The sequence below is a fragment of the Oculina patagonica genome, chromosome 12 (assembly GCF_052425735.1).
Source record: "Oculina patagonica isolate OP01 chromosome 12, crgOcupat, whole genome shotgun sequence".
Classification (NCBI taxonomy): Eukaryota; Metazoa; Cnidaria; class Anthozoa; order Scleractinia; family Oculinidae; genus Oculina; species Oculina patagonica.
This window is the reverse complement of record NC_135769.1, coordinates 14,048,137-14,075,401: the sequence shown is the minus strand read 5'-3', so window position 1 is coordinate 14,075,401 and position 27,265 is coordinate 14,048,137. Positions and strand designations below refer to the sequence as shown.

The 27,265-nt window shown below is 41.1% G+C and overlaps 2 protein-coding genes across 2 annotated transcripts in view; both read left to right on the top strand.

Annotated features, from left to right (window-relative positions):
* LOC144632681 (putative tRNA (uracil-O(2)-)-methyltransferase) overlaps positions 1–27,265 on the top strand; it is a 47,120-nt gene that overhangs the window by 4,312 nt on the left and 15,543 nt on the right. Inside the window, exons 2-4 of the mRNA XM_078491376.1 lie at positions 12,590–12,734; positions 14,858–15,095; positions 26,167–26,235. Of these exons, the coding sequence (XP_078347502.1) occupies positions 12,590–12,734; positions 14,858–15,095; positions 26,167–26,235 (452 nt within the window). The remainder of the gene's footprint in view (positions 1–12,589; positions 12,735–14,857; positions 15,096–26,166; positions 26,236–27,265) is intronic.
* LOC144632733 (uncharacterized) lies at positions 3,043–6,370 on the top strand. Its single transcript, XM_078491452.1, has 2 exons — positions 3,043–3,414; positions 5,650–6,370. The coding sequence occupies exons 1-2, from the start codon at positions 3,283–3,285 to the stop codon at positions 5,851–5,853; spliced, it is 336 nt and encodes a 111-aa protein (XP_078347578.1). The 5' UTR covers positions 3,043–3,282; the 3' UTR covers positions 5,854–6,370.

Sequence of the window (27,265 nt, the reverse complement as noted above, 5' to 3'; positions counted from 1 at the left end):
ACTGCGCACTAACACTCACTCACTCACTGCCCATTGTGCCCACTGGCACGTAGGGCAGCAACAAAGGTCCTCCACTGCTGTCTGTCTTTGGCGCACTAACACCGCTAGACAAAACCGGCGGCACCTCTATTGAAAGGAAAAGGCCAGTAATTAGAGAAATAAATAGTTTATGCAGTAATCATAAATTGCAAGACGTTTGGAGAAGCCAACATCCAAATCAATCACAATTCACGTGGCGTAATCATTCATTAAAAATTCAATGCCGATTGGATTATTGGCTTGTCTCTAAAAATCTTTCTTCATCTCTACTTAAGACAGATATTACAAGTCCCACCTTCTCCGATCACTCGGCAATTAGTTTTGTTCTTCAGTCCGAGGAATACACTAAGCGCGGCCCAGGCTTCTGGATATAATCTACGGGTTCACTCAAGATCTTCCTCGTCGCCTTGGTTTAAACCTCTGTTTAATCATTGCTAAATTTTATATCTATAATGCGTCACGGAGAGAAGAAGAGTATATCTGGGAAGCTTTTTTTTGCTATGCTTAAAAGTCACCTTGAAATTGAAAAGCATAAATCCAAATCACAAATAAGTATTTGAGCATCTTATTGTTTGTTTGTTTGTCTTGTTTATTTTTCGCTTTTATTTTTATTTTATTTTATTTTTTTTATTTTTTTTTATTTTTTATTTTTTATTTTATTTTATTTTTTTTTTGTTTTCGCTTACTTCTGGCCTTCCTTGTATCATGTAGCATTGTACAAATAACGTAGCCTTATTGTATATGTAGTAGTGTGTAGCATTAAAGTGTAATCGTAGCTTTAGTTTGTTAAAACATAAGTCTCGTAAATATTGTAAGCATAGTTAATGTGAGTTCCGCGTCTTAATTTTTTTGTAATATTATATACATTTATATATGTAAGTATTAGTATGTTTGTGTTGTAAATAAAAAAAAAATAAATAAATAAATAAAAAAAAAAGACAACTGCCGTGGGAATACACTGTCACTCTGGATCCTTCTTAGAATGGGAGTAATGAATTGGAATAAGAGTAATTTTCCCTACCTTCCGGGAAAAACTTTCGATCCACAGACTTTGATAATCGAAAAGTTTATGCCTGATGGAATTCACGGCGGATGGAGGATTCACAAAGTTTTTTTTTTTTACTTTCGCTTCGACGCTTGAAGAAAATAATAAACAACTTGAATTAATTGAAACTCATGCCCGCTTCTTTGCCTACTACCGACGACGAACTTGTTTCCCACTAAAGTTAACGAGAAATACTTTGCACATCGCTATAATTTTGCCTTTAATTCTGAAAATACCTTAAGTGGAAATAGCGGCCGTGTGGCAGTGTTCCGACAGGCCGGAAGCGAGATGTTTATCAAGTCATTGCGTTACGCATTTGTTAGACTTGCCACAAGTCGACCTCACGAGTTTTCACAGTAAATAAGCGAGCGAAGCGAGCCTTTTAGATCGCGAAGCGGCCGTGCGAGTGACGAAGTCGCGAGAGGTATAATAAACAAGACGAAGGACTTTATTGAAAGTCTGCGCATTTGTTTACGACCTGCATAACAGCAAGTGAACACAGACAATTCCGGCTGTCGCTTTTTTCCGCCAAAAACGACTTCACATTTCTCTCAAAAGACTGACATTTTCTAATGTAAATTATTCAAGTTTTTTTCTTATTCAGGTTTCAGATTAGAAATAAACAATTCGACCTCGTCTTAAACAGTGTTATTTTATTCAATCGACTGTTTTTGATTGCTGTCATTCGAGGCCGTTCGATACTTCAAAATGCGGATTGAAGTGTTTTCCTTTATAGCGATGCTGTTTGCTTACGATAATTCGTTGATATATCGGTCTTTTGTCTAGTGAAATATCGCTCAAAGCGTCGCGAATTGTCGTTGTTGAACGACAATTCGTTCCTTCGATCTAGCGAAATATCGCTCATAGCGTCGCGAATTGTCGTTGTGGTAACGACAATTCGTTGAATTATCGGCCTTTGTTCTAGCGAAATATCGCTCAAAGCGTTGCGAATTTCATCCCGAATTAGTGAGCGATAATTCGAAGAAATGTCGGGAAAACAAAGAACGAAATTCGCGCTTTTCGTTTGCATTACTTTTGCACAATACTGTATAGTAGTTGTGTGAACCAAAAAGCTTCATTTCATTTAAACTCACTTTTGCAATTATACAATGCTATGTGAACTTTAACGTTACGGACGTTACAGCCAATGTTACGGACGTTACACTGTGTGAATTATATTATTTTGTATTGTAGGCCACATTTTTTTGGACATAAAAGTTTAAAATGGCTTGTATTTAACATTTTATAAATCAAACTGGTTGTTACTTTATGTTAAAGGTGTGAAATGTCCCAACACAGTGTGAAGGACACTACATGCATTTTACATAAAGTACTCAGCCTTGAGCATGAGCATGCTCAAACTATCTAAGCCCACAGACATATACTGGACTCCAGTGGGTATAATCCATTCCTTCCTTAAAACACTGCTTTCTTTGAGAATTCACATAAATTATCCAAAATTGCCTTTAACTGTGGCAGAAAACAGTGGATGCTATCAGCTCCATTAACTGAGCATCACTATCAGCACTTAGTGCTTATGTCAATCGTTGATTCCATTATCAGTTTTGGCCATCCGTAGCATATCAGGTCTCAAGTTAACAATGCGTGCGTGCATGTGCTTTTATATACCAGTCTTTGTTCTACTAGCACGCAAGACACGCTATCTACTGTCACTCGTAAGTTTGCTTTTAGTATGCCTCGTGCTACAAGAAATCGTCGCCGTGCCTCCAACCCTGCAGTCAATCCGGCTTCCATGGAGCTGGATCAACTCTTGGCTTTACCGCACCAGAGTTTGGTGTTGCTAGCTTCGGCTCGACATTTAGTGACAACTGGTTCAAAGGCACGCCTCGCCGAACGGATTCACGCTTTCGAACACGCGAACCCACCACCTGCTGGCCCCAACGACGCCGTTGGCCCAAATAACGTTCCTCCACCGGCCTTGATGGTTAACGTCGGTGCAAATCCTGCCCTAGCGACTGCTTTTTCTGACGAACAGATTACCCAGCTGCGATCGCTTATCTCGGCAGCCGTTCGTAGCGAGCGTGTTGGCTCGCAGCAGCCTCCAAGTCCGGCTGCAAGTTCATTGCTTTCTCCAGCGTCTCCGCAACGACAGCCTCCTTCGACGGCTATTCAAACTCGCCCGCCTCATGTCCCGATTGATTTAAACAACGCTTCAACAGGAGCCGAACAGTTACAACATGGCGTCACTCAACTTTCTGCACTCGGTCCCAGTCCCCTCTCAGCCAACTTGTTGGGAACGCCTGGCACTTCTGCCCTTGCTCACAATCTACCACCGCTTCCGCAAAAAATCCAGCAGCGGATCATCAAACGTGAGTACATAGATTTTGCTGATCTACTGTCTGACAACCTATACCCTCACCCTTCTTTGGCCGCACAGAACCAATTTAAATTAGAGGTCAACGCCCAAGACCCCTCATCCCTGGCTTTTGTACCCTCCCATCAACGGAAACGCAAGGTCGACGGCATTCATTCCTGGTTGGAGGCCTGGAATATTTACCTACGAACAGTCCTTCACCACTTCCCTCTCCTTGCCCCTGATCTCCTGGCCTACCAAGATCAGATCTGTAAGTTCAGCCGGAAATTTAGAGCATGGATTATGTACGACACAGCTTTCCGCTACATGGCCGCCACTAACCCATCGGTGTCTTGGGCCCACATCAACGACCAGCTCTACAATGATATCTTGAAAGAGGAAACGCTCCCCTTTTGCATTTCTTGCCATTCTTACGGCCATCGCACTTTAAATTGCCCGACTCGTACGCAAGCCAACCAGTCCTTTCGTCGCCTCGCAGCCCAAGCTCAGCCATTCACTTCTGGGTCAGCCTCCTCTACAACCAGCACCCCCAAGCCACCTGCCCACACTCAGCAGGTCAACCTCTCTTCCCCTTCACCAAACTTCACCTGCAGGGATTTCAACCGTCGTTTCTGCCGTCGCACCAACTGCCAATTCCTTCACATCTGCAGTATCCAAGGTTGTGGCGGCAACCATCCCAGTGCTCAGTGCCCAAAAGGAGTACTGTAATAATCTGTCCTCCAATCTTTCCCACCTTCCTCCATCAACTCCTGTTTGCATACCCAACTTGGCTCAAGAATTAAAGCACTATCCTGACCGACAATTCGCTTCAGATCTGCTCCATGACCTGCAATTTGGCTGTCGTATTGGCTACCAGGGCCCCCGTCACCACAGGATTACTCCAAATTTGAAATCCACCCTCCTTCACCCTGAAGCAGTTACCGCGGCACTCCAGAAAGAGATCAGTAGAGGCCACACAGCAGGTCCCTTCTCATCTCTCCCCCTTCCAACCCTACAATGCTCACCTCTAGGGGTTGTTCCTAAAAAGGACGGCTCTTGGCGTATCATCATGGATCTTTCCTCACCCGAGGCTCTTCCATCAATGACTTCATCAGTAAAGAGGATTACACCTTACACTACGCTTCCTTCGATCAAGCCCTATCCCTAGTAGCTTCTTTTGGCACCGGTGCTCTAATGGCTAAGCTCGACCTCAAGCACGCGTTTCGTCTATGCCCTGTGTCTCCCATGGACCGAGATCTCCTCGGCATGCATTGGCAAGGAAAATTCTATGTGGACCTCCGCCTACCGTTTGGTCTCCGTTCCTCGTCGTTCCTATTTAATCGTTTGGCCGATGCCTTCAAGTGGACACTAAAGAACAACTATGCCATCTCAGCTCTTATGCACTACCTTGACGACTACTTTACCGTAGGTCCACCACTTTCGCCATCATGTGCATCTCAAGTCCAAACCATGGTCAAAACCGCTGATTGTCTGGGCATCCCCCTGGCCCCCGACAAACTGGAGGGTCCAACCACTCAGCTGGTGTTTCTCGGTATACTCATCAACTCCAATCTTATGGAATGATCCTTACCTCCCGACAAACTCTCGGAGCTTTTAGCTGAACTTCAGGCCTGGTCCTCTTGTAAAAAATGCATCAAAAGGGAACTCCTCTCCCTCATCGGTAAACTCAACTTCGCCTGTCGAATCATCCCAGCTGGTCGCATATTCCTCCGGCGCCTGATTGACCTGAGTACAACGGCTCGCCTTCCCCACCATCATATATCCCTAAATGCTGAAGCGCGCCGGGATGTAGCTTGGTGGCTGAAGTTTCTCCCACTCTGGAATGGCCGCGCTATTATTCCTGATCCATTCTGGTCAAGATCTCCGGACCTCGAGCTCTTCCCCGACGCTTCTGGAGGTCTTGGTTTTGGCATCTATTTTCAAGGCCATTGGCTCAATGGTTCCTGGCCTCCTAACTTGGCGGACCGCTCTATCCAGTGGAAGAAGCTGTACCCCATAGTTCTTGCTTGCCTCCTATGGGGTCCACTGTGGAGGATCAAGAAATTGTTATTTCACTGTGACAACCAATCAGTTGTGGATATTTGGGCAAAAGGGTTCCTCCCGTAACCCCCTCCTCATGCACCTTGTTCGGTCAATATTCTTTTGTGCTGCTTCCCACCCATTTTCAGTTCTTGTTTCCCACATTCATGGAACTGACAACTCCATTGCTGACGCTTTGTCCCGTTTTCAGATGCTCCGCTTCCGCCAACTCGCCCCTCAGGCAGACTGGGAACAGACTGCAGCTCCCCCTCAGCCAAGACCCTCTGGAGGGTCGCTTAGCTTTTCTCCAGTCGCAAGCCATCGCACCCTCCACACGCTGTGCTTACCAAGCTGGAATTCGCAGGTATTCTACCTTCTGCTACTCCAGACAATGGGATCCATTCCCTGCATCTGAATTACAGCTACGATATTTTGCATCTCACTATGTCGGTCATGCGTCAGTTGAAAGGAGCACTGTCAGCTGACCCCCAGTTTGCCTCGCAAGACAAACTCATGCTCTGGTCAGCCTTCACTTTGGCCTTCTTTGGTTTTTTACGTTCAAGTGAGTTCATCTCACCATCTTCAACTTATTTCAACTCCCTCATTCACTTGTCTTATTCAGACATAAGTTTTACCTCTGATGGATCCTTAACAATGCAGCTAAAATCATCCAAAACCGATCCCTTCCGGAAGGGTTGTTCCATCATACTTGCTCCTTCTGGCCGCTCGGTTTGTGCAGTACGGGCCATGCATCGTTACCTGGCGCATCAGCCACCCCGGAGTGCCACCCCGCTTTACCTCTTCTCTACTGGGCAATTTCTCACCAGTGACAAAGTCACTTCAATCCTGCGCATCCTGCTCCAACGTTTAGGCTTTGCCACAGAGTGTTATGCATCCCACAGTTTCCGCATTGGGGCTGCTACAACTGCTGCAGAGGCCGGCCTTCCCCCCTGGCTTATCCAAACCCTTGGCCGATGGTCCAGCAACTGCTACACCCAATATATAAGGACACCTGCTTCAATCCTCCAATCAGTCCCTGCCCAGCTGGCCACCACACATAGTTCTCCACTTCAATCTTGGGATCCAGGCATTGTGATGGCTTCGAGCTGCTAAAGTAACTAAACAGAGGCGAAATAGCGAACACAACTGACTTTACTCAATCAAGATGGCGGGGCAAAACGCTACACGATTCACAATGCATGATGGTACCGGAAGTCTGTACACCGCTGGCGACCGGAAGTACATAAATCACTAACTAAATATCATCACATCCCTCTCCTCCTAATGAGAAAGAGAAACACTGTCCATAGCGACTAACAACGGTTAACATGATGATTCAACAACGCTATGACAACAACAAAAAAAACTAAGTCTAGACACAGTTCTTGTTCTTGAGCTAACAGTGCTCTTCAGCGATAAATTAAATGTCCAGTCTCTCGGGGGCTTTAATGACTCTTCCGCTACGGGTTACATAACTGCCTGGGTCTGTCGAGACTTGATTTCCAGGGGTGTCTTGGATGCCAACAGCTGCGCTGCTGGGAGCATGAGACACGATCTGTCCACCCAGCTCTGGGCTGATTTCTTGGTTACCTTGTGGGACCTCCCGTATGTGGGTTCTATTGCACCTTAGCTCTCCTCCAGCTGGGGTTGTTACCATGTACGAGCGTGGTACTGTTGTGAGCCTTTCTTTTACTTCGGCTGGCTTCCATTTCAGTGTTGCTGGATCTTGAATTGTTACTTTTTGACCTGAAGCAAGCTCTGAGAGATGCCTAGCAGACCTGTCATGGTAGTACCTTTGAAGCTCCTGCCTCTCCTCTAGTCTGGTCCCAACTGCTTCGTTTGAGACATCTCTTGGGATTTTCCTCGGGAGGTTGTCTTGTATTGGTCGACCTAAGAGAAGTTCAGCAGGTGACGGCAGCTTGTGATCGATAGGTGTGGCTCTTAGGCAAAGGAGGCCCATGTCAGGATCTTGTGTTTTTGCCTTGAGAAGAATGGTTTTGACTGACTTCACTTGGCTCTCAATAAAGCCGTTGCTGCGTGGATAGTGTGGAGAGCTAGTAACATGCTGAAAACCAAAGTCTCTTGCAAAAGCTTCGAACGCTTGGCTGTTGTAGTGGGGCCCATTATCGGATCTCACGACCTTTGGGATTCCTTGCTTGCTGAAGATCTGTTTCATAATTTTGACTACTGTTTGGCTGTTGCTTTGACCTCTTGGTATCGGCCTGACAAATGGATATTTCGAGTAATAGTCGGCGACTATTAGGTGATCTGAACCCTCCAAGGTGAAGATGTCTGTGCCAATGGTGTGCCATGCCCTTGGGGGTACTTCTGTAGGGATAAGTGGTTCTTTTTGCTGGCTTGGTTGTAGCTCCTGGCATGTGATGCAACTCTTGGTTATCTCGACTATGTCTTTATTTAGCCCTCTCCAATACACCGAGGTCCTAGCTCTGAGTTTGGTCTTCTCGGTTCCTTGATGCGCTGAATGAAGCCTTGTTAAGATCTCTCTTTGTAGCGCGGGGGGAATGATGATGCGGTGACCTTTCATGGCTATCCCATCTTCTACAGCGAGTTCATCGCGGAAGGGCCAATATGGCTTCAGGAGTGCTGGGACTTGCTGGATGGTCGAGGGCCAGCCAAGATGAACCATTTCTTTCAACGCATTAAGCTCAGGGTCTGCAGCTGTCTCATCTCGGATTCTCTGGAGCATGTCTTCGCTGAATTGTGGATAGATTCCATGCACTTCCACATTCATTCCTGGGATAGCTTCCTTTTCTTCTGGTGATAATCTGGAGAGTGCATCGGCAACTTCCATACTCTTGCCTGGCTGGTAGCGGATTACAAGGTCATACGGTTGGAGCCTCAGTAACATCCGCTGAAGACGCGGGGGTGCGGCAGTCAGGTGCTTCAGGTGGATACTCTCGAGGGGCTTGTGGTCGGAGTGGACAGTAAAACTGTGGCCAAACAGGTAGGTGTGGAATTTCTCACAACCATACACAACGGCAAGAAGCTCTCTTTCGATGTTTGCATATCTGGTCTCCACATCAGTGAGCGCTTTACTTGCAAAGGCTACAGATTTGCTATCCTGCATGAGAGTGGCACCCAGGCCTTTCAGTGAAGCATCAACCTGAAGGATGATCTCCTTCCTTGGATCAAAATAGTTAAGGGTGACTTCATTACTGACAGAGTCCTTGACCTTTTCGAAGGCATCTTGATGTGCGAGGCTCCACTGGAACAGGTATTAATTTTTTCTTTCAGGAGCTCTCTAAGTGGAGCTGTCAGAGAGCTGAGGTTTGGGATGAATGGACCCATATAATTTGCCAAACCTAAGAAGGTCTGCAGTTCTTGTCGGCTAGTTGGGGACGACATTTGTTTTAATGCTGAGACTTTGCTTGGGTCTGGTTGGATTCCTTCTTTGCCACAGACAACACCATAGAATTTGATCTTCTCTTGTTTCACAAAGCATTTCTCAGGATTTAACTTCAGGCCTGTTCCTTGGCATCGTTCTAACATCGCGTGCATGTTGCGATCGTGTTCCTCAGTGGTCTTGCCGAACACTACGATGTCATCTGCAATTCCTGCGACTCCTTTGCATCCTTCAAATGTTTGGTCTATTTTGGTTTGAAAGATGTCTTGTGACATTTTCAATCCAAAGGGCATTCGGTTAAATCTGTATCGCCCGAAAGGAGAATTGAAAGTGGTAAGGTAGCTTGACTCCTTGTCAAGGACAACATTCCAATACCCGCATTTTGCGTCTACAATGGAGAAAACTGTAGCCCCTGTCAGCTTTGGCATGATCTCTTCTAGGGTAGGGGTGACATGATGCTCTCTTTGAATGGCTGCATTAAGATCCTTGGGGTCCAGGCAGAGCCTCAACCTCCCGTTCTGTTTCCGCCGGTAGACCAGGCTGTTGACCCATGATGTGGGTTCACCTTCTTCAATTTTAGTGATGATGCCGTTCTTAACCATATCGTCCAATTCGCTCTTGATGTCGTCCCGGAGACTGATTGGCACACGTCGCGGTGGGTGGACCACTGGTGGGACGCTGGGATCTAGGGTAATATGGTATTCTCCTTGAAATTTTCCGATGCCATTGAAACAATCGGGGTATTGAGCAATCAAATCTTGTTTATTTCTGATAGGAGGGGGCTCCTTTGGCTGCTCTGGAGGGTTGGCGATTGATCTTGCATCAGAGGCATTGCTGGTGTAGAGGTGTTCTGCCTGTATGGTGCAGTTGAATTTCAACAGGTTCAGATCAGGGGAGGTTGGCAAGCCTAGAATTGCTGGACCCGGGGTGTCAGTGACATAGAAAGATGCAGTGGAGTTCTCATCTCCGTATGAGCAGGGGATAGTGACTATGCCATGGTGGTTGATCCGTGAACCTCCATACGCAGTAAGCACAACATTCGAGGGTGACAGGGCGTTGGGCTTGACTTTGCCATCTCTTTCAATTTGGTGTGGGAACATCTCACGGTAAAGCCTCATGGGAAGTATGTTGCCTTGAGCACCTGTGTCAAGCTTGGCTTTTAGTGTGGTCTTCCTATAAGAGCTTTGTGGTAGACTCACTTGAATTGAGACAAATATTTCGTCTAGACCTTGGGCCTGCATGTGTCAGGTTTGCAATGGTGATAGACTCAAAATTGATATCTTCAAAGGAAGATGTGGCAGCAGCACTCTCTGAACCTTCCACGGTGTGAATCTGATGTCTGCGGGCTTTTGTTTGACAGACCTCTACAAAGTGACCCAGCTTTTTACAATAGAGACATGTCTGACCACGCGGTGGACACCTGGCGGACGCGTCATGGGAACGACCACAGTTTCTACATGGCTTTGTCTTCTTGGGAGGTTTGGAAAATGGCTGATTTGGTACAGGATACTTTTGGTGTTGGGTATCCTGTGCTCCCTTCTCTTTGTCCCGTTTTTGTACAAGGTGTATGGAACCATCTACATTATCAGGTGCCATGGCTGTGAGCTGAGCTTGAGAAGATTCAAAAGATCTTGCAATCTCAATGGCTTTATCCAAGGTAAGCTTGGCTCCTTTCGAGATCAACTTTTCTCTGACCTTAAGTGAGTTCGTTCCAAAAACTATTCGGTCTCTAATCATTTCGTCTGGATCTTTGAAATCACAGTCCTGAGCTAGCATTCGTAATGCTGTAATGAATTTCTCTGCTGTTTCCGAGGTGTCTTGGGTTCGACTGTGAAATTTAAATCTTGCAAATACTGGGTTTGATTTAGGACTTACGTGATTCTCAAAACGATCGTAGTATGTTTGTAGCTTCTTGCGGTCGTCCACGGAGATGCCAGTCCATGTGTTGTAGATGTCTCTTCCTTTCTGACCGACCCAAATGAGCAAATAGCTGCACTTTTCTGCTTCATTTTTTGATTTGAGGGGTCCCGTAAACATAAGCTCCACGTGCTGCTTGAAACGACGCCAGTTTTCTTTCAGGTTGTCGCCTTCCCATTGCATGACCGGGCATTCTAAACCGCTTAATGCCATGCTCTTCAGAGTTGTAGTTTACTTCTGACACCATGTGATGGCTTCGAGCTGCTAAAGTAACTAAACAGAGGCGAAATAGCGAACACAACTGACTTTACTCAATCAAGATGGTGGGGCAAAACGCTACACGATTCACAATGCATGATGGTACCGGAAGTCTGTACACCGCTGGCGACCGGAAGTACATAAATCACTAACTAAATATCATCACAGGCATAGGACAGTGTAGACCTTTGTAAATTTGTGTTTACTAATGTATTGTCCTGGCAGTATTTGGGGCATAATTTGGGTGCACACCTTCCACTTAGCCATCGCCCGTGGCAGGTTGGGTGGGTCCCTTAGCCCACCTTATCTTTAGCTACCTAGCTGGGTCGGGGGGCTTCATTCTCTGGGTGAGTTCGCTAACCACCCCATTCATTCACTGGGCGAGCCCGCGAACCGCCCAAGGGTTGCTGTCGCCATTCACTTTCTCTGGGTGTGTCCGCTAACCGCCCAAGTTTGTGCTTTGGGGTTTGTGTCCGCTAACCGCCCCACTTAGTTTGCAGGGTGCTGTTCGCTAACCACCCAATTACGCTTCTCAGGGTGTGTTTCTACCACCCTTGCTTGTTGCTATCCCAGGGAGCACCCAGTGTCCATAGTCCCATTTACTGCCAGTGTTGTGTTGTCTTTATTTGTAAATATGAGAGCGAATTTGTTGTTAAATGGTTGTTTTAAGAATGGAAAAAGATTGTGTAAACGTTACGGACGTTACGTAACGTCTGTCAAGTGTAAAGCGAAAATTTTTTCGCAGAGTCAGTCGAGCGCGAAGCGAAAAAATAAATTACTGCGCGAGGGGAGGTCGTCTCGCCCTCCCCCCACCTCCCCCCGCGCGGTAATTTATTTTTTCGCTTCGCGCTTGACGGACTCTGCAAAAAAAATAGGGACTGCTCGTAGTCTAAGTACACTCCAGCATGTAGCCATTGAACAGTTATAGGCCTCCGATAACAGCAGAAAAAGAATACAGACAGATAGTCAGTACAAATTCTAACTTCTCTAAGCTAGCTAGTCAACTAAAGTAAAGGCACACGTGGTTCGACTACTACGGTCTATTACATCTTTGAAATCGACAAAAACTTACCGGTTTTATGTGTGCAAAAAGGGCGGTAGGGATTTTTGTGAAAAATGGATATTGACAAAAATCACTCGCCATTTTGCATGTAGATTTGTTTTCATATTTGAATCTTTGTCCTGTATTTAATTCTGCGGGTTTCAACTTCGTTTGCAAGAAATAACATATGCAAAAGGTCTGATTTTCTAGTCAGCGTTTTTCGAAGTCTCTTTGTTCTATTAAAACAAAGAAGCTACTTATGATGCGGACTAGAAAAACCTAGGTTTTTGCATATGTTACTTCTTAGAAACGGAGCAGAAGCTGGTGAAAATAAATCCGCCATTACAATGTTCCACTTATGTAAAGAAACCCACATGCGAATTTTGGAGTTGTTTTGGCAAGGTTCATTTTTGACTAAAATCACTACCGCCCTTTTTGCACCAAGCCCTTCAACTATAAACTGAACAATCACAGTTGCACACTGCATTTGCTGTTCTCCCCCCCCCCCCCCACCCCCTCTGGATGTCCATTTTCCATTTCTTTTATTAAAGAGTGTTTGTATTATTTCAGAAAGAAGCCAAAAAAGAGTTTGCTTTATTCCTCTTTCACTTACCAAGAAAGATGGGTTTGTAAGCTACCACGATTGTTTGAACAAGTCTAAATCATACAGTCTACTTTACCAGCTAGTGTCTCATAAAGGACAGCCTGCCACAAGGTACATGTACTTTTAGCATTTTCATCATATAATTGTAATCAAAAGCCCTTTGGGCTTCAGTAAATAGAAAGAAGTATGTTCATAAATAATAAAAGTAAAAGAATGGTTAGACAGCATTACTGGTGTTCATTTAGTGGTAAGAATTTTGTAGTTTTTAAGCGATTTTAAGATGTTTCATGCTGCCATGATTTGTAAGTAATTTTTTCATCTCGAATACATGTAACTGCCTTTCTGCCATCAGTGCTATTGAACTAATGGCAGTGTCAGAGGTACAGAATGAAAAACTCTCTTTCCAGAGTAATTTATGATATTTTTAAGACTTTGTTCAGTCTCTGTTTTTTGCAAGCTCCTTAAATGACAATTGGCGTTTTACAATTCATTTTTGGGGAAATGTTAGATTTATAGTAAATCTTTAGTTAAGTCCAACAATTTTTTTCGACAAAAGTAGTCCTCTGAAGGTATTGTATAACCTTAAACAGCAAGAATGTTATCTAGAACTTTTGAAATAAAAATTTACCTGCATATGTTGGCGCTCGCTAGAAACCCTCCTAGCACGGCATCAATGGTTAATTTTGCTTTGTGTTTAAGTAAAAAAAGAATACGTACCTTGAAAAGGTTCTTTCTTTCTATACCTAATAACTTCTGTTAAGACATATCCTTAGACTTCCTCATTGTGTAATATATTTACAGAAGAACTATGAGAACTGTGATCACCAAAACTGTCTTAGAAATGTTAAACATTAACACATTGAAAAATGATAGAAAAAGAGATAGTGTTTTCGTCAGTTTGTTTACTACATCATGAACATTCTGGGCAAATTTTTTTTAGCTGTGCACAATTTTTTCAGTTACACTGAAACGTAATGCTTGCTGGGGACTTTTAACATCGAACTGGTTATAAGCCCTGTACAACTTTGTAAGGGTTTTTGGGTGGGCTAATAAACGAAGGGGGATTGGTTATAACTGGACTGAAAAAAAGTTTCAAAACCAATCACGGCAGTGTTGATCAAAATACGTTTTGAAGTTAAAAGACATAATGAAATAACATTGAGACCTGTTCAGTACTGTCATCCGGCAGAGGGGGCTTATAACTGGATGTATTTTTTTGTTTCCAGGTAGATGGGCCTATAATATTAAACAGAATTTTACGGTATATTGAAAATTGAAAAGCATAAATCTAAAACAAAGACTTAGATCATGTAAAACAACATTACAGAAAAACATTTTAATTTTAAATGTGACTTACCATGTCATATTAAACATTACATAACAAATTAATAACATTCCATAAAAAAATAATGACCAGCACAGGGACACAAATATAAATATGTAAACGCAAGAGAAACTGATTTCAATTGAGGTAACTACGAAAGGCTTACCGACTGTCCTCTCACTTGCCTGACAGTTTAAAAATGCACCAATAGCGGCAACAAAGTTCAAAACGCAGATAAGCATAATAAGAACCCAAACTTGTTCCATACAACTTGGTATTTTGCAATGCAAAACTCAACGCGCGTGTTTCTGAAAGGGGATCTATCTAAAGAATTGCCAATATTTAACCTCAGGCACTAAATATTTGGTAACAATAGATTGCGTGACTTACACTGAAACACAAGGCAATAATCCTTTTTTGTCTTTTTATATTTCTACTTCTGCTTCATGCAAAATAGTCGGTAGATCTCTAAGACAGGGTTCATACTTGTCTTAAAAACCCTTGAATTTCAGGAGTTTGATTTCAAGGCCTTGACCGTACTTGAAATTGGTTTTTGGTCCTTGAAAGTCCTTGATTTTTTTATTAAACGTCAAAAGTCTTCAAGGCAATGAGAAGACCGCCAAAATAGGTGATTTTTTTTAGTTCTTCAGGGAGCACATCATTCAACGGCACAGCAGACTGGAAATCGTTGGTTTGAGGTAAATTTCATAAAAAAAGTCCTTGAAATTTCCAAAAAGGGTACTGGAAAGTTCTTGAATTAAAGTCCTTGAATTTTTGGCCTGAAAAAGTGTACGAACCCTGCTAAGAGATCTTTGATATAAAAAAAGATATTAGTTTAAAACTTAAAGAGCTCAGGTTAATGTATATCCATCCAACAATACCCAGTAACACTCCTTTTCTTAATTCAAAGGGTTTCATTACAAGTAATGGACAGCCCAGGAATGACATCTGAAATTGAGAGAGATGGAGTTTTATGTCCTACAGTTGAGTGGCTACAAGATCATTTGCTTCCTAAACTGTGTAAGTGGGCAGAGGAAATTCAAAGTGATGGCCCAGGTAGCAAAGGATCATTGAGACTTGTTCCTTTGGATCAGTACACACTGCTATACCATCGGCTAAAACAAGAGTATGGAGAAAAACTTGTTAAGGTACAAAAATTGCACACTTTTAATGCCATTCATGTTCATGCATGTACAAAGCCAGACTGTGGATTAGGCCCAATTTTTAGCTCATTCTCAAGAATGAGGTATTAGAGTCATACAGATGTTGACGGAAGTTGTTTTGCACGCGTGTGCGTGTACCAAAATTGTGTGGACGGAAGTTGTAGAACGGAAGTAATTTTACATGCTACCCTTCCCCCCTTAGTAACGTCAAAAATAACTTCAATAAAGCTCAGATGCAAATGTGAAAAGAAATGAAATCCTTGTATAGGGTAATAAATAAATTTAGATGAAATCACAATTTCGGAACTGTCTACAATGAACCAAAGATAAAGCTACGTCAACTCTCTTAATTGTAGTAATGCACGACCCGCACGCGTCGTTATTACAAAAATTTATCAAATGTAAATTTTCATTTTTTTCTTTTCTAAGACCCCTCAACATGTCTTCGACCCTGACCCCAATCTGTCTACGTCCAAGAGAAAGTATAAAGAGCGATCTAAAAAATAAAATATTCAATGGAATTTTTTGGTACGTTTGAAGCAGAGTTGGTTTTAGCTGGTGACGTGACGCAGCTGATGTTCACCCGCACGCGACCCTGCACGCATTTCTGTTCGTGCACAATGAACCAAAAATAAAATTACGTCAACTCTCTTTTTAGAAATGCACGATCTGCGCACGTGGCAAAATTAGTATCAAATATCTATTTTTTAGCTCTTTCTAAAAGAATGAGTATTATAGTGGATCAGATGTGGACGGAAGCGGTTGTCGTCCAGCGCGTGGGCAAAAAATGTGTGGACAAAAAATGTGTGGACGGAAGTTGTAGAACGGAAGTAATTTTACATGCTACCCCTCCCCCCTAATGTGAAAAGAAACGAAATCCTTTTATAGTTTAATAAATAAATTCACATCAAAACACAATTTCGGAACTTTTAAAAAGGGAAACGTGTATCAAAAAGTCGAAATGTTGACAACCTGGGGGTTCATTTTATCATGTGCTGACACGTAATCAAGGTTCATTTTAACGTGCGCTGTTACACGCAATGAAGTCCCGCCAGGCAACCGGAAGTAAATTTAATACACTACCCCTCTCCCGTTAGTAAAAGTCAAAAATAAGTTCCATGAAGAAATCTCAATATGGAGTGACGCTTGCCATATAACGTGTTCTAATTAACGTTTATAAAGCTCACTGATAAAAACACGATATCCGAGCAGCACGTTTTTGTCTCTTGTCACGTCATCTCATTTCCCGTGACTCACGTCATCCGTTTAACACGACGTGTTCGTGCGCATCTTTCTCTCAAATTTCATTCGCTGCTCAATCCATGAACAATGATTGTCACTGCCCGGTAGATGCGTGCTGACAGGTTTTCACATGTGTATCTGAGCTTCGTGGAAGATGTGAACTATTTACACACTATCCAGCCAGAAGAAAGCTCGTAACCACAATGTCCACACGTTTTAGCAGTAAAAACATGTTCTTCAAATAACGAAATTATATTTGTCAAGAAGACGAAAAGCTTTGCAGTTTAATTACACAATAGAAATACCAAACGACTGCGATCCTTCTAAGATCGATTAAAGCGATTTATTGGTGAAAAATATTGTGAAAGCCCTTTCCGTGTTTAATTGTTATGTAAATATTCTAGCTTTTCTGTCTATGTTGTTGTTGACTTTGTACATTTTCCATCAATAATAGCGCTAAGAAGAGCAAACAAGACTGGATGTCTTCGGATGTCTCGTGTGTTTGCTGGCACAGAAGGGTAAAGGAATGTGCATGCATGCAAAAACTCCACTGTTTCGCAATTCCTCCCCGCGTAATACTGATTCTCGACCTAGGATCTTCTCTTCTTATCATTTATATTTTTATTTTGCTTATCGTTCCGCGATCCGGAAACGAAATACTATTTCTTTTTTAAATAACTGCTTGTGGACATTTACGTAGCGGGGAATGGGGCCATGTAAAATTACTTCCGGCTGCCTCAATGGACTTGATCGCTTGTGTCAGCGCGTGTTAAAATACGTGAAAATACGTTTAGGGTCCCTTAGGTCTAAACAGCTGGGCAACTTGATTCACGTTGCACCATTTTAAGAAGATGTGAAATTGTGATTTCATTTCTTTTCACATGCGTATCGGATTTTGACTTTACAAGGGACTGTACTTGACTTACTGTACCAGTACATTTTCATTACCCACCACCACTCCCAAACCCTACCCCCCCCCCCCCCGAAAAAGGCAGAAGAATGAGCTGGCTCTAAGTGCCCTTTGATTTATTTTGCTGCCCAACCACTTTCATTGAAAAACTCCAGAAATTCCTGTGGCTTGTGTGCAGTGTCTCCTTGCCAACACTGTTGTTGATGGTTGCTCGCTTGACAGGGCTCGACTTTCAGAAAAAAACCTTGGGGCCAGCTGGCCCCTAAGTCTTCAGCTTTGGTCGCCAGCACACATTTTCTAGTCGCCAAAAATTTTTCTCCTCAGATCCATAGAATTTACAGTATCCGGTTAACTATCGCTTTGCCGTCTCCCGCTAGATTTCTTTTTTAAAAAAAAAATGAATGAGAGAATGTATAGTGTATATAAGAAAAACGGTTTATCGTGCAAGCTTTGAGTCATTTTTTTCTTTAAACAACAAATATTTTTCAGAAAAAAACGGAAGAAATTACGTGCTCCACAGGGTTTTCGTGCTCATTGATGTGTAACGACTACGCGCCAGAGTTACGTGTGTTGAGACTTACTCAATTTGCATGCCGTGGGAATTGGAGGTTTTTCCCTGATTTGTTTGATTATTGTTACAGGCTACAATTTTTTGTTATCGATAAAGCAGTTTCATTGAGCTAGAAATCAACTCCGAGCAGTCCGATAGCTTTTCATGATCTTTCATGAGCCGGGCCGAGCCGAACATCGGCAATGAATGAACAGGCAGCGATGCGTAAAAACCACGGGAATGCCTCAAAACTGAAGCGGGTTGTTTTCATTCGAAATTGAAGTGCGTTGCACGAAAGACAAACATAACTTTAAGTCTTTAAGTCCATTGACCTTTAATATCCTGAACATGGAAAACTTAAGAATAGCGATGACAAGAATATAATATTTCGTTTGCGTTCGGGCCAGACAAGGCGAAATCCGATATCCAATTGCAAATATGCTAATGCGTGTGTTGTTTACGATTCAACAGCACACTCCATTATTCTTAAATTCCCATATTATATTCTTCGGAACCACTGTTGCCAACCAAAATATAAAGCTAAAAACAAAATAAAAGAACATCGGGACTCATTATGAGAATACACGCGCGGTCAGTGTAATTATCCAAAACGCGACAATCCAAAATGGAATTTAATTTCCAATTTCCAATCTTACGGAAAGCTTGTAATGTTAAATCCAACGTGAGAATTCTTGGATACACTAAGACCATAGTTCACACTTTCGAACGGTAAATTTGTTTATTTAGCAGAACATTTCATTTTAGAAACTATTTTTTAAAAATGTGGCTTCCGGCTGGCTTCCTGAATGTACTCAACGCGAGGAAAGATGTTGATTTCACTTTGCGTTTCGCCACTGCTTGTAATTTTAATAAGTAAGTAAATAATCAGTTTAAGATAAAGGGCAATTTCAACGGATTTCTACGTAAAATACGTAATGAAATTCTTCGCCGGTTTGAATGAACATTCAATCTGTTCATTAGGGGTCTAAGGAAATGACAAAAACCTAAAAATCTTAGTGGCCAGATTGGCGACCAAGCGTTGGAAGTTAGTCGCCACCGGATCGAATCCAGTCGCATTGGCGACCCCACAGGTCGCAACGTCGAGCCCTGCTTGAACTGCACTTGACCTCAGTTAAATATAAATTCTATAACATCCAATTTGACCAAACCTTTTGACACTAACACTTAATCAAAAGCCCTCTGGGCTTAGTGTCTCGTGTCACTTTTTAGAGCTTATTTAAAAAATAGATCGCTTTTCACGTCTATTTATTGCTTGTAAAGTTGATCAGTTATATAACTCCAATAACAGCAGAAAAAGATGACAGACATTGCACTGTATTGCACTTTGGTTCACTAAGCATACATTCTACTGTATACTTATACTATGACTTCCATGTGCTTTCTTCACGCTATATTAGATATCGCTTTGGGTGTTTATTCGTGAACGCTTAGCCTGTTAAGTGATAATGACATGCGAGTGGTGATGATTTTGTTAATTCGTATAACCTCTTCCCCTGATTTAGTATCGATATTTTGAGGAGAAATTTGGTTTTGGTCACTCTTGAGCCGGTCTTAATGTTTTTGTAACGCCAAAGCTACAACGCAGCGGCTGAAGAACGTGTAAATTACAGTCATTTTCTTCGCTATTTAAATCTACTGAATGAAATATTCTGCTAGGTTCTGCTTAATAGAAAACATTCGATCTTGCTTGACATGTGATTCCGCGCGAACGTACGCAATAAACTATGTAGTAGTGTTTAACTCGCACAAATCTCACTTTTAAAGAGAGACTTTAACTTCTACACAGAGCTTACTATGCTGTACCATAACTGGTCATAACTTTAAAATGGTTGGGTATTCAATCGAGTAACGATTCAAACGATTCAAACCTTTTGTTCAAACGACATGTGTTATATGTGCAAGATTAACTTTGACATTCAATCCCGACCAACTAATTGCTTAGATTACAATCCCTCTTTAACCCCGATACAATCTGTTGCCGCGGCTAAATTTAAAAAAAGTTGTCTACACAAAGATAAGAACAATGCTTACCGATCGAACAACTGATATTTACATCGTCCTCTCTTTCAGCAACATTTTTACCATATCTGCTATATTCCACGACTGTAATCTCTATAAATACAGTTGTTACAGTAAATATCCTGTTGAAACATCCACCATTTTCCTTCGCTTGGTAAACAGAAATGATTTTCAACTACTTTCCAAAACTCTCAAGATAAAATAATAGATATCAAATGAAAGCACGCTATTCTTTAAATTGGCAACGTGAAGCTGTTATTCTGATACATCTCACAATTGCACAAATTAAAACTTTACAAGCGACCACAAGACAAGACACTCCAAAGAGATTTTAGAGCTTCATGTTAAAAACTGCTTTTCTCGCTCAATTTAAGTTGCGGTATACTAGCGTTATATGCACAACAACGACAACGAAAAATTTACAGGCAGGTCCATCTAATGACATCTTGTTGATTATTAGACACTTCTGCTTTTCAGATCCGTTCTAAAACTCGTCAATATAATTTCTCTCTTTCGGTTAGTACATTGTATTATGCGTTTGTAATAACCTGGTGTATTTCATTCTTCTTCTACGCGTTTTCTGCTTGAGTTACAATTAATTTCATTGATTTTCAGTACAATCTTGTCGGCAAAGGTTAGAATGTTATTTTAAGAACGTAAAACTTGTCTGTATTTTTCTTGATAACTGCTGGCTGCAGCTCAAATATATCCAAAATTGAAAAGCGTACAGCTAATTTAAAGAAAAAAATGCGTCACATCTACGTGTATTCCTCTTAAGAGCTTCATTCATGCACTGAAAAGGCTGTTGTCGTCTGTAAAAGTTGTCCATTGTAGCGTGGAATTCACAGCAGGATATATGAGGCTACATGTAGTGCCTCTTGACTCAGGTCAATCTTCGGGTCAAAAAAATTAAAAAAGCAATGTATGTTTTGCGCTTTAGATTGACATTTCTGCTCTTCAATCCTAAGAAAACTCATCAAATAGAATTTCCCTCTTTCGGTCATACATTGAGTTCTACCTTTACCTCAGAGCCGAGTGTAAACGAGGCTTTGCAAATCGAAAGTGTAAATGTTTCTCTCGATGAATCAGAACCGCCTGAAAAAAGAAAGGCAAAAAAGTACGACTCCAGACTGGCAGAGTTCTTTTATTGAAATGTGGGAAAAAGTATGGAACAGCACAACGCTAGATTTGAACAAACAAACGCCACAGTTGACATTTTTAAAGATTTGGCATCAAAATAATTGTCTTTATCTAATCGTTTATCTTCTGTTATTAAATTGTTGTTATTCATGCCACAAAGGTCACCCCTTTCAATACAAAGTTGTGCAAAAGTCACGTAGCAATCATAGTCTTTTTTAAGATGCTCGTTTTTTGTTCAACCTTTTTCAACGCAATTCTCCAACGAACTTTCAACATGCCAAATGCTCGTTCCACTACAGATCGAAGCGCACCGAACTTTAGGTTTTAAACTTTCGCTGCTCCTGTGTCAGGCGTCCTCTGTCCGGGTAGGGTTTCACTAGCCAGTTCGTTAGCGGATAGGCACTGTTGCCAGCTAAAAGGGGCCTTATTTCTGTTCCATTTTTATTGCCTGTTAGACCACTTAAAATTTGCTCGTTTGCTGCAAGTTCAGAAAAAAACGTCATCTCTTTTTTATAGCGTGCCTGTATTTTTACATAATAAGCCCTTTACAATAAATACTCCTTACTTACTGTTTGATAAACCAGCGCTTTAGTTGCGACCTTTGTAAAGAAACAATTATTCTTTGATAACATTTGTTTTGTGATCGGATGCCGCCGGAATTTCATAACATGGCGGGAAAATTCCGCGGCCTCACAAAGCAAATGTTGACATGGCGGGAAAAATATTGACATGGCGGGAAAAATATTGACATGGCGGGAAAATATCCCCCTGTACAATTATCTCGTGTCGTCATGACAACGTCGTCATGACGACACGAGACAAAAAGGAAAGAAAATAGAAAAGTTAGAAAACAGCTCTGTTAGCTCCATTGTTCTTTTACCGTCCGTTTATTCAATGCTTTATTTAACAATGATGCTAACTGTAATTGCTGAGTTGTTAAGTGTATGCGAACAAGTGACAGTTGAAATTCACCAACAGAAGTGGGGGGGGGGGGGCAGTAGAACAAAGTACAGCAAGGGCAAAGGGCTGCAGTATGAAAATTTGGACCCATTCCACAGTTTGGTAATTTTTATATAACAATAGAGTTGATGTTCGCGGGCGTAAATATGTTTTTTTGGCCCGACTCAGGCTCATTTTAGCCCGAGCCGCAGGCGAGGGCTAAAATGAGCTCTGAGAAGGGCCAAAAACATATTTACGCCCAAGAACATCAACTCTATTACTATTATAATCATTTCAGAGGGCATTAAGTTAAGGAATCAAAAACAGTAAGCGATATCTTGATCACTGCCGGCTTGCAAGTCGCCGTTTTATTTCTGATTGAAAACTAGGTTTAAAAGTTTACAAAACTCGGCAGAAAAACTGCAAAATTACTCAAAACAATCTTTGCTTGAAAAGGAAATTACAAAATTCTATCGGCAGAAAAGAAATAGTCGTCATTTAGAAGCGTTAAAATTAATTGTGTTGTTAAGAATATGCCTGAAATTCAACTGAGCGAGTTCCGCTCGACAAAGACAAACTTACATTCACTTTGCCCCCTGGATTCTTCTTTGAGTTTCTGTAATTTCTCTTCATCTAGCTGAGAAGACTGAATTTAATTTGCTTTCCCGTTCAATCTTTCAAACATTTTGTCGTTATAATACAAGCGTCTCACTCAAATTAAACGAAGCTTGAAATTATGCCAGCTTGTGCCAGACAGCAAGAAAACGGCGCGAACAGTTGAATGGTTTTCAGTTCTGATTGGCTGGCTTCGTTTTTTCTTGTTTCTGATTGGTCCACCGCAGCGGGCTAAAATATATTTTAGCCCGCTGAATTCTCCATTTTAGCCCGCAAAATACGCCACAATGCCCGATGAAATGATTATAATAGACTGTAACATCATCAGAGATTTCATAATGGCTAAGATCGATGGTGCATCAATAAAATAAAAATCGCCTGTTTATTTAAGTTTCAATCTATTCAGCACTAGTGTTCCACTTGAAAACACTAAAAATTATAAGGAAACACAAATAACAACAAGATCTCAACTGGCAGGAGGCTGATCAGTTGGTTATTCACTCAGCTTGGAGGAGTTAAATTCAAGTTCAATGAAGAAAAATGCATCTTGTGAGAGGGAGGAGCATTTGAACTTAGAACCTCCAGCCACAACCACTGTTGTTGTCAGTTGTGCTTCATATTAGCAATTGATACAGTGTCTACAGTCATCAGTGAATGGACAGTGACTGCTCTGAAATACATATCATGTAGCATTTGTCACACTACAATGTATGAAAGTTAAACTTTTAAGGGAACCTCAACTCTTACCACAAGTTCACGTTGAATGGTTTGAGTAATGCCGAAATTCCAAATTTTACAGGACAAGGGAAAAAAAATTGTGACCTCTCACACGAAAACGTACCCGAACGGCTTTCTGTTAAACAGGTGAAATACACGGCTACCGAATGGGTAACAAATGGCTAAAAAGCCATTTGAAACGGGTGAAACTGAACGGCTTATAATTTATTCTGAATGCATGGTCATGAACGACCGAACGGCTTACGAAAAATTTGGAAAGCATAGTGATGAATGGCGGAACGGCTTACAATTTTTTCCAAAACATATAGCTATGAACGGCTGAACAGCTAATGAAGATTTTGCACTGTCAGCTATGAACGGCCGACCGGTCTACCTAAAGTTTTAAACTGATAACTGTAAATGCCCGAACGTGGGAAGACAGAAGTAATTCATGAAGGCATGCAGTCGGAAATAATCATACTAGCTGTAAATCACAAGCTCAAAGTAAGAAAAATAACTTTGAACTGGCAACCAAATGTTTCGAAAATCCAATTATTGTAATTTAATTCTCTTCAGCTTGAACCCAGAGTGGCCAAAAAGTATACCGGTAATTTAAACGATGAAGCGAACAAGCAAAGATAACGTAAACACCAAACGAGATACAAAAGGTCAAATTTTAAGTCACTCAACATTTTGTCGCTTTCTGTCATTTGTAGGTGCCAGGTTGTTTCATCAGACTCTTTTTTTGGATAAGTATGCTATTCTAGACTGATATTTAACTATAACCTAGACCTGAAAACCGATCACAGACTTGCATGAAGAGCGAAACAAAACCAGAGAACTGCAAGCGAACTCCTTTCTGCTCAGTGAAGCATGACTTTAAGATTTCTTGTCGATATTTGCATATGATTGATAAAACACTGTGACAGGTAACACATATAATCATAACATTACTATAACAAAATTCTCAAATCTGATTGGTTCTAATAGCACGCCCTTTTTTTCACCAAATTGGAGCATGCGCTGCCAAAGTGTCCGATAACAAAGTGTCCAATTAAAAGGTGTCCAAAAACAAGATATACGATTACAAAGTTCACATGCTGCGCATGTGCATGCTTTTTTTAGTTCCTTATTGTGACTGAATACTTCTTGATATTCCTAAAACCTTCAGTTTTAGAATGGCCATTTTGTCGTAGAGAGGATAAATCCTCAACAGGATTGGCCTGTCTGATTTTTTTCCTCAAATTTTGTTATACCGGTATGATTAATTGATAATAGGACTTCATGTCGTCCAATTCTGTCTGTAGTCATACTCGTGATTAAGCAAATTGGATTCCAACTACACAGTGGTCTGATTTTGTTAAACACTTGTATGATTACAGACCGAATTGGACTCCACTCAGTCCTATTACCATTAATAATAGCCAGCCTACATGCGTTTTCTTTGTTCGTCCTAGCACTAGATTCAGTCGGCTTCAAAAGCAGACTGTAACTTATTTGTTCTTTTTTTTTTTTTTTTTTTTCCCAATCCCCACCCCCCCCCACCCCCACCCCCATCCCCGAATATCACCCATTTTTCTAGGTTGCCAAAACTGCAAAAGCATGTACTTGTTTTTCCGCCAGTTGGAAGGGAGCGCTCGCAAATTTGTGTGAATACTATAAAGAGTTTAGTCTCACTTTACATGATGAATAACTACACACTGACATGTGTGATTTTTTTTTCGCTAATTAAAATGATAAGCTAAGTATGCTTGCGATATTTGTACATGTACAAGCGAAAGTTGTTATTCAATCTGTTCAATAAATAGGTGCCATGACAAGAGCGTCGTGACAAGAATTTGATTCCCTGCTTCCACAAGGCTTATACTGAGGTCTTTTTATCACCCAAAAAACTCTGAGTATTCTTGCGAATTTTTACGAGCGAAAGGTATTGTTTTAACTGTTGAATAAATATGCGCGGACAAGTGTGATTTTATCTTCTGTTGGAGCGTCGCGACAAGAATTGATTCTCTGCTTCTGCAAGGTTTGAAAAGGGATTGAAAAGTCTTTGCATAGGGTTTGAAACGCTCTCAAACACAGTTTGTTAGGCGAACAGATCGCATTTGTTTTCCCTGAACGGTTGACTCAAACCGCTCGCACAGATGAGCAATTTTTCTGAACGGATGACCTTTGCCGCTAGCACTGATGCAAATTTTTTCTCAACGGATGGCTTAAGCCGCTTGCATCCATGGATGGAAATTTTTTCTGAACTAATGACCTCAGCCGTTCGCACAGATGTAAATTTTCTCTGCACAGATGATGAATGGCTCGTGCACAGTTGCATGAAGATAGCACATTTCTAAGTTGAGATTTCACATTATTTTTTACTCGACTCTTAGAAGCCATTAACTTCTAGCAGTTTTTGAAATTTAAAATTTCATTCTTGTCATAGCACAAATGAGGTTATGATTTATCGCTAGGTTATATATTAATCATTTTATTTGGTGCTCTGTTCTACCTGGAAACTTGGACACAAAATCACATTATCTGCAATTAAACTTCTAAGAGCTTGTAACATCACAGTCAATGGTCATCTCTCATGATCAGTAAAAGGACAATAATTATTGTGATGTAATTCCATAATTCCCTAATATCCTTGATAAATTTTAGAGGTACCAATATTCAAAATGTAGCGCATTAAAGCTTTACAAGATAGCACCCTGTCAAGAAAATTGGTGCACAACCTTAAGTAATGAACTTAAATTTTAGAGTTTTTCATGATTAGAAAATCTGTGTGGTGGAATCCTGCATGCTGTAGTGGAAATATTTCTTATTCTTCACTACTGAGCTTACAGTTTTAATGCATGCATTATAATTTATTTGAAATATATCACATGACAATCAGCTATTTCTTTATTATGTAGATGTGGCCTGAAAGAACAGATCCCCAGAAATTTGTGTATGAAGATATTGCTATAGCTTCATACTTGCTGGTGAGTACTGAATGTTGGCAAATATGATCGAGTGTAATTACACCACATAAGAATTTGAATTTCATTAAAATGATTTGTGATTTTCAGTAACACGGAAACTTTATTAATAGAAAACGTTCTGTTGCTGTTAAAATGCATTTTATTTCTTGTTACTGGATTTATGAAAACCAGGTTAGTGTAATTTTCACCGTTGTTAGCGCAAATCGACGTAAACACGTTTTTTTCTCGCCAAAATCTCCAAAGTAGACGATATAAAAACTATTTTAAAGTAAATGTCAGTCTTTTTTTCTCTCCTCCTCTCTCTCTCTTTTACCTTTCAGCGCTGTAGTTCATTTTTTTTCCTTTCTCAGCATGTTTTTAGGCCACATCGCAGTGTAAATGTACTTGGTCAAAAACACTCAGGTCACCGGCTTTTTTTTGACCACGTTTTCTTAATCCAGTTATATATAAATATAGTAAAGTTGTGATATTTTCAAATAATTCCACCGTTGAGTTTATTAAAGTTTAGTTCAAGTGTCTGACTAGATCGTACTTAAAGGTGTTCGTATAAACTATTAATTTTAGTCAGAGAGTTCACAGTTTGCATTTTTTACAGTTACAATGCAATTAAACAGCGTTTTGTTGCCATAAAAATGTTTTTCTTAGTCTTTGTCTCGATGAAACATGTATCTGTGACTTTTTCTGAGACCCGCTCAATGTGGACACCCTGTTAATACAAACACTTTGGCCTGTCCCTTTGGTGTGCATTTTAACAGGGTTCCACTGTATTTGAAAGTAAAAACAAAATGGACCCTTTTTTATTCAATGTCGCACGTTTTCAGAGGCTGTAGCATAAAATTCTTCAGATGTTTATTCCACATGATGTATTTTGTTGCATCTGTTGTGGCGTCTGCCAAGGTTTCAATCAAATCACTTGGGTAATGTGTCATAAAATTATATCTGACAATAAAAAAAAAAAATTGAGCTTACAATAATTGTAAGCTTAATAATTTATTAAGAACACAAAGATATGACCTTTCATGGCCGTAAT

Coding starts and splice junctions, on each gene's coding strand:
- LOC144632733 (XM_078491452.1), top strand. CDS start 3,283: ATGGCGTCACTCAACTTTCTGCACTCGGTCCCAGTCCCCTCTCAGCCA. Junction 3,415..5,649: donor CCAGCAGCGGATCATCAAAC/GTGAGTACATAG, acceptor TCCCGTTTTCAG/ATGCTCCGCTTCCGCCAACT.